Here is a 7,180-nt window from a genome sequence, read left to right on the forward strand (position 1 = left end):
AGGCAGGCAAGGGATGGTGTCCCCAGCTCCCTGGGTGTGCTCACACGTGCGTGTGTGCGATGCTGGCCCAGGATTTAAAACCCAGTCCCTCAGGGAGTGACAGCCAGATTGTCAGGGTTGTCACCCCAAGTTGGACTCTGTCATAGGTAAGGCAGGGTTGCCCAGGCTCCCATTCTGATGGTACCCACCATTCACGCTAGACCAGGTCTCCCCCTCAGCACTGGGCACTGTGCGGTGCTGAGCAGCATCCCTGGCCCCTTCCTGCCAGGAGCACGCGTTCTGACCACCACAGACGTCCCAGGCAGTGATAGCCATCCCTGGGGGCAGGACCACCTATGGTTGGGAACCATTGGGTCAGATAGACACAGGATTTATGGATGACATTTAGGTTTCCAAATATTCCTGTGTGTAATATGTTTGGGAGCAAGTGTTCTGACATGGCCAGTAAGGTTAAGGTGCAGCAAGTTGAATGGGGGTTCCCAAAAGATGTTGTCCAAATGCCCAGAACCTGTCAATGTGACCTCACTTGGAAATAGGGCTTTTGTAGTTGTCAAGGACCTTGAGATCATGGATTACTCAGGTGAGCTCTAAACCCAAGAGAATTGTCCTTATGAGACACGAGATGTGACAAGCCACAATAAGGGAGGCGGCCAGAAGCCCAGGGACGCTGGATCTCCCAGGAGCTGGCAGGAACGACCCTCCCCATGGCCTTTATGACACCTTATCTCAGATGTCCAGCCTCCAGAATGTGCGAGGGTAAATTCCTGTTGTTCTATGCTACCCAGCATGCAGTCATTTGCTCCAGCTGCCCCAGGGACTAACACATGAGCTTACTGAGACTTACTCAGGATATAAAGATGCACCCTTAAGTGTAGTTCTATGAATATTGACAAAAATATATAGTGGTATAATTACAAATTATTTCCATTACCCCAAGTCCCCCCCTCCCCGAGCCCTTCCAGAGCAGGGGTCAAGTTTTGTCCCTATAGCTTGGTATTGTCCAGATACTAGTCAGCACAGGTCACTTGAGATCTGTCCTTGTTCCTGTGACACTAGAGGTGGGTTCCTTGTTGTGTCCCCATAATATTCTATTATACACATTAGCTTTTCCATCCACTCACCAGTCAAGAGACACTTGGGCGGTTGTTCTGGAGACTGATTCATGCTACAGTGAACACATGCATGCAGGTTGTGTGGTTTCCATTTGGATAATACCCGGCAATAGAGTGGTCGGGTCAGATGGCAGTTCTATTTAGTATTTTGAGAATCTGCAAAACTGTCCTCCCAAGTGGCTGCACAGCAATGTTTGTGCTCCTGTTGAGTCCTTTTTTGTCCATTTTTCCCCACTCAAATGTGGAGTTATTATTATTTTTTAAGGAGGGTGCAGCTCACAATGGCCCATGCGGGGATCAAACTGGCAACCTTAGTATTATTACATAGTACTACGCTCTAACCAACTGAGCTAACCGGCCACCCCTGTGGAGTTATTTTTAAATGCAGCAGCGCACACCTGCACACACACTGGTGGCTGCAGAGGAAAGGAAAGATTTTCAAATACATGACGAACACAGCAAAGTGTTAATCACAGGAACTGGAGACCGTTTTTTACCACAAAATCCCTTCAACCCTTCCCTGTATTTGAAATATTCGTAATTAAATGTTGGAAAAAAATAATTCAGAGGTGGGAGGGAAGGGGATGAAGCAAGACTGGCCGGTTGTTGATCATGGATGAGGCAGGTGCCCGATTCCACTTCCTCCTACGTGTTTGAAATTCTGTCATAAAGTTAGGAAGTCCACCACCTCACACCCACAAGGATAACTATTATCAGAGAACAAACAAAAACAGAAAAAACAAACAAACAAAAAAACCCACACACAAAAAAAGACAGTAACAAGTGTTGATGAGGACATGGAGAAAATGGAAACTCATGCATAGCTCCCCAAAGAATTAATTATAGAATTACCATTCCAACCAGCAATCCCACCACTAGGTATATTCAGAATTGGAAGCAGGATCTGGGAGACATTTGTACACATGCATGCAAAGCAGCATGATTTGTAACAGTGTCCTCTGTGGCGACTCCAACCTTCCACTTGCTGAGGCCAAAACCCAGGGATGGTCTTGATTTTCTCCCACGTACTCAGACCTTAGAGCCTCACTGCTGCCTGGACAGCCACCTGCAATCTCTCCTGCCTGGTCTGCATGTCTCCCCCTTATGAAGTGCACATATCTGACCAGGATGCTTTAGGGTGAGGAATTAGGACCCCTCGGCATCACATCCTATGGGGGTGGCATGTGACCCCACTCACAGGACACCCTGGTCTGCCCTGGGGAAGGCTGGCTGCATCTGCTGGTCTGGGTTTGGAGGGGCAAGGGCACAGGGAAGACAGCAGAGTCCTCTCACAGAGCTCAAGTCATTCAGAGCTCCCAACCTCCCTGCAAAACAGGCAGGAGTGAGTGTACAACTGTCACAGTGCCTACAGTGAAACCCAAGGGACACACAGCACCAGTCATGCCTGACCTGAGTCACCAGGCCCAACTCCCGGGGGGGGGGGGGGGGGGGGGGAATGATACCTGTCCCAGAGCCAGGGACACTTAGAAGGATGGGTCGGACTCGAACGAGAGGAGTCTGTGCCTTTATTGCCTGGCAGGCTACTTGAGAGGAATGAAGCGGGAGGAGTGGGTGGCCCCGATACCAGGCCGGCCGTGCTTCACAGGCTTGTAGGTTATGGAGAACTCGCCCAGGTAGTGGCCGATCATCTCAGGCTGCGGGTGGCAAAGAGGTGACTGGTATTAGGTCACGGAGGGCGGACTGGTCCCGACCCGCCCAGGCAGTGGCACTCTACACACCTTGATCTCCACCTGGTTGAAGGTCTTGCCGTTGTAGACGCCCACCATGCTCCCCACCATCTCGGGCAAGATTATCATGTCCCGCAGGTGCGTCTTCACCACCTCCGGCTTCTCCATGGGCGGAGCCTCCTTCTTGGCCTTGCGCAGGCGCTTCAGCAGGGAGTGCTGCTTCCTCCGCAGGCCCCTGTTCAGCCGCCGCCGCTGCCGTGCACTGTACAGCTGCATCAGCTGTTCACTGGGCACAGGTGGGATGGTAAGGGTGGCCTGAGGCCTGGCAGAACCCCAATGGTCACCCGCTAACACTTCTGCATCACGTAGTCCCCGAAAGCAACGGACAGGCTAAATATTCAAGATGAGCCCCACAAATCCAATAACATCCACACCACTGTCTAGAGATATGGAGACTGAGGCAGGAGGACAGGTGGCTCAGGTAAAATGGCGCCCCTGGGAAGCATGAGCAAACCGCTGTGCTCCTAAGGCCTCTAGAACCCAGGAGGGGCGGACCCTGAAGAGCCTATATCCGCAGGAAGGCCTTGACCCAAGCATACCTCCAGGAGACTCCGTCCGTGGTTGTCAGCAGGTCTCCCTCCCCATCTGGGGACCCAACTCGCACCCACCCTGCCCAAGGGCAGTTTTAAGAAGCACAAGGCAGACCACCACCGCCCTGCCTAGAAGCTTCCAGCTCCGGCCAAATCTTAGACCTGGGGCCAGCAAACTCACGCTCGGTGCCAAACCCCAGCCTGCAGCCCAACCCGACCTTATAAGGCTCGTGAGCTACAGACATTTACGTTTTCAACTGGATGCAGAGATGTCAAACAGGACACGTGGGAACTAAAGTCAATGTTCAGTGTCTGCAAATTAAATTTTATCTGCAGGGAGCTCCGCACTCGGTCTAAGGCCGCGTGGGCAGGTCACGCTGCAGCCCCCAGCCCCCCCCCCCCCGGGCTCCCTCCCGACGCCACCCTGACCGCTGTCCGGCTGCCCCTTACTAGGACATGTCCAGCAGCTGGTCGAGGTCCACGCCGCGGTAGGTGAACTTGCGAAAGGTTCGCTTCTTCTTCTGCTCCACTTCCGCCTGCGCGAGCCCGGGATAAAGTGAGCGGGCGCCCGAGACTCACCTCTTACCCCCGCGGCCGCGGTGGGTCACCAGGCCCGAGGTTCCCATCGAGAAACGGGCGGCGCCCCAGTGTACGAAAGCTCGCGGGGACATGCCACCTCCGGCCCATCCAAGGGAGGCACGCGCGGATCCGGGCTACGGGGGCTGGGCTGGGACATGCTACCAGTACAGGCCTTCCCCGTCCCGACACCCATCAGGCCCGCCCCGCGCCCCCTTTCCGATGGTCCCGGAGGCCTGGAGGAGGCTGCCGTAGCCCCGCGGCCTGACCAAGGCCTGCATCGCGCGTCCAGAGCTCGGATGGCGCGGGATAGGTTCGCACCAAGCGCCAGGTAGCAGCACTTACCATCTTGCGAGTTCTTCAGAAAGAACCACCCACTCCGCGCCTGCGCAGTTATCGCGAGCTCGCCCACGTGTCCCGACCCTTGACGGTGCATGCGCAAGCACTTCCGCTTTCCCGTCGGAGGACGCGCGCCGTCTGCCGCCCGGAGTGCAGAGCGCAGGCTGCGAGGACAAAAGAGGTGGGCAAGAGGCTACCGTTTTTCTTCGGGCCTTGGACTGCCCCGAAGTTGGGGCCGGGCGCCTAGGGTTTGGGGCCCCTCCCTCAACGTCGGTGCCCCTTTCGAGCCTCATATTCGTGCTCTATAATCTCCATTAAATGGAACCCATCTGAACAACTGCAGTAGGTGCTATCTGGGGGTTTGGGCCCAGCGCTCCATGAGGGAGCTGCCATTCCAGAATGGGAGGCAGACAGTAAGAGGCAAGTCATACAGATATCGGCGCCAAGAAGAAAAGCCAGGAGGGGTGGGACACTGGCTTCTAACAGGTGGTCAGAAAAGGCGTCCCTGATAAAGACCAGCCAGACTTTAATAGGCAAATAGATATAAGAATAACAGTAATAACCAAAAAGGGACAAGGGACTAGAGCTATAGGAGTCCTGTTTCTATACTCACTGGGATTAAATTAGTGTCCATCTGCAGGTGATTCTGCTTCACTGAGATGTACCAGATGGTACCATGTGACCCGGCAGTCCCACTCCTGGGTGTGTTCCCCAAAGAATTGAAAGCAGTGACTTGACCAGATTTGCACGTCCATGTCCACAGCAGCAGGATTCACATGGCCAAGAGATGGAAGCAAACCAAGTGTCCATGGACAAATGAACGTATAAGCATGATATGGTCCATCTATAGAGTGGAATATTATTCAGCCTTAAAAACACAGGACATCCTGACACCTGTTACAATGCGGATGAACCTGGAGGACATGATGCTCAGTGAAATACGCCAGACACAGGACAAAGACTGTGTGGTTGCACAGGAGACCCCCAGAGGAGTCAGATTCACAGAGACAGAGAGTAGATGGTGGGGGCCAGGGGCTGGGGGATCGGAGGGGAGTGAGTGTTTAATGGGGACAGAGTGTCAGTTTGGGAACATGAGAAAGTTCTTTCTGGAGATGGTGGTGGTGATGGCTGCACAACAACTGGACTTAACACCACTGAGCTGTACACTTAAAAATGGCAAATCTTACGCGTATTTTGCCACAGTAAAAACAACCAAACAGATGTATATGGTAAGCGCTTAGAGCACTCTCTAAGAAAATGACTCAAAAAAATAAGGTAAAAAAATTATTAAAGGGACTAAAATGCTACTCTAGAAAATACTCATTTAATGCAAAAGAAAGGATTAACGGGCATAAAGAACAAAAAGACACATGACTAGTGAAATGGCAGAGGACAACCCAAGCATACCAGTAACAATGTGAATAGATTGAGGAGGCAACCAGCCCGGCTGGGAGGGCGCCTTCCTGGAAGAGGGAGCAGGTGTGCAAAGGTCCTGGGGTAGAATGAGCTGGATGCTGCTAAAAGAAAAAGCCAGTGAACTGATTGAGCCTCCAGTCCCCTCCTGGCCTCCGGTCCAGCTTGTTGGGTAGGGTTTGGCTTACGTCAGTGGCTGTGGGGAGGTGGGCTGGCCTGGAGGGATCAGGTCTCCAAGGAAGCTGAGAACTTCCTCAGCCATCTCCACAATCCTGAGGAAGAAGATGTCCCTCCCGAAGGGGAGGGGAGAACCCCATCCGAAGAAGATGTCCCTCCGTCCCCAAAAGAGTACATCCTGTTTGGGGCTGTGGGATGGATGGGTCCTTCAGGGTGTGATGGGTGGCCGGTTGGAAATCCCTTCGTTGCTTGCAAAATGCCCTTTGCCAGACCTTAATTTTGTGAATAGATTTCACTAATGAAAGGAACTAACATTTAATGCAGTGATCCTTCTGCTCCTGTGAATCTGGGCCACAGCAAGTTCAGCAACTTTGGAGCGATTGTGAGGAAGGTGCCTGAACTAAGCCCCTGGAATGTGAGCTGGGCTAGGGTTTCTGGCTGTTTTGTTCATTAGTTTATCTCAAGCCTGGCACATTGGAGGTGTCCAGTCAATTTTGGACGAATTGGTTGTTTTTAATCTTGATTGTGGTATTTAGAATGACAAAATAATGGCCCCCAGTGACCGTTGTGTGGCTTTTAGCTCCATGAGGCCATATCAGGTTCCTGACCTCCAGAACTGAGTGTGTACTTTTAAGCCAGTTTGTGGTAAGTGGTCACAGTGGCCACAGGAGACCCCCACACACTAGAACAAAGAGTCACCCATTTTATCCACAGCTGTTTCCCAGGGCTGGTATCCCGGGACCCAGGAGCCCTTCCTCACTTCGTGGAGAGGCCAGCCCAGCCCCAGCAAAGGCAGTCCAGTGTGCAGGCCTGCTGACTCCCCTCCCTTCTTGGGCTGCACTGAATGTCAAAGCCCCACGCATCTGGGGTTGGGGGACAGTCAAGAAAATGGACGGAAACCATGTGGTGTGAGATCAAAACATGTGAAGCTCAAGGAGTATGGGCCAGGCCCATGTGTCCAGCAGGAGGGCGTGGCCCGTGGGGGTGTGGGAACTCCCAGGGCTCTACAGGCTGCTCCTTCCTCCCAGTCCCCACTCATTTCTAGGAGCCACCCTGGAGGACTTGCGCCCAAAGGCCCGGAGCAAGCTTCTCCACTCCCTGCCCAGCCCTACCTCTTGGGCCCCACGGCCCTGACACCCACACCAACCATGACAATAGTCCAGTTTGTGCAAAGGCGAGCAACCTGCCCAAGGCCACAGTCAGGTGTCACTCCTGCAGGGACTGGGGAGGCCCGACCAATCCCCACCCAGATGTGTCTGGACACCTTTTCCTCAGTGCCAAGCGA

The 7,180-nt window shown here is 53.3% G+C and overlaps 1 protein-coding gene across 1 annotated transcript; it reads right to left on the bottom strand.

Annotated features, from left to right (window-relative positions):
- Window positions 1–2,621: 2,621 nt before the first annotated feature.
- RPS15 (ribosomal protein S15) lies at window positions 2,622–4,407 on the bottom strand. Its single transcript, XM_019744291.2, has 4 exons — window positions 4,312–4,407; window positions 3,841–3,926; window positions 2,852–3,086; window positions 2,622–2,767 (listed from the first exon to the last, which is right to left on the bottom strand). The coding sequence occupies exons 1-4, from the start codon at window positions 4,312–4,314 to the stop codon at window positions 2,654–2,656; spliced, it is 438 nt and encodes a 145-aa protein (XP_019599850.1). The 5' UTR covers window positions 4,315–4,407; the 3' UTR covers window positions 2,622–2,653.
- Between the last annotated feature and the right edge of the window lie 2,773 nt (window positions 4,408–7,180).

The sequence above is a fragment of the Rhinolophus sinicus genome, linkage group LG07, assembly GCF_036562045.2.
Source record: "Rhinolophus sinicus isolate RSC01 linkage group LG07, ASM3656204v1, whole genome shotgun sequence".
NCBI lineage: Eukaryota > Metazoa > Chordata > Mammalia > Chiroptera > Rhinolophidae > Rhinolophus > Rhinolophus sinicus.

What these genes read in the sequence shown, in the direction of transcription:
- RPS15 (XM_019744291.2), bottom strand. An exon ending in CAGCTGCTGGACATGTCCTA is followed by an intron (nt 3,087 to 3,840) that starts GTAAGGGGCAGC and finishes ACCTGTGCCCAG; the next exon opens with TGAACAGCTGATGCAGCTGT. An exon ending in TCAACCAGGTGGAGATCAAG is followed by an intron (nt 2,768 to 2,851) that starts GTGTGTAGAGTG and finishes TGCCACCCGCAG; the next exon opens with CCTGAGATGATCGGCCACTA.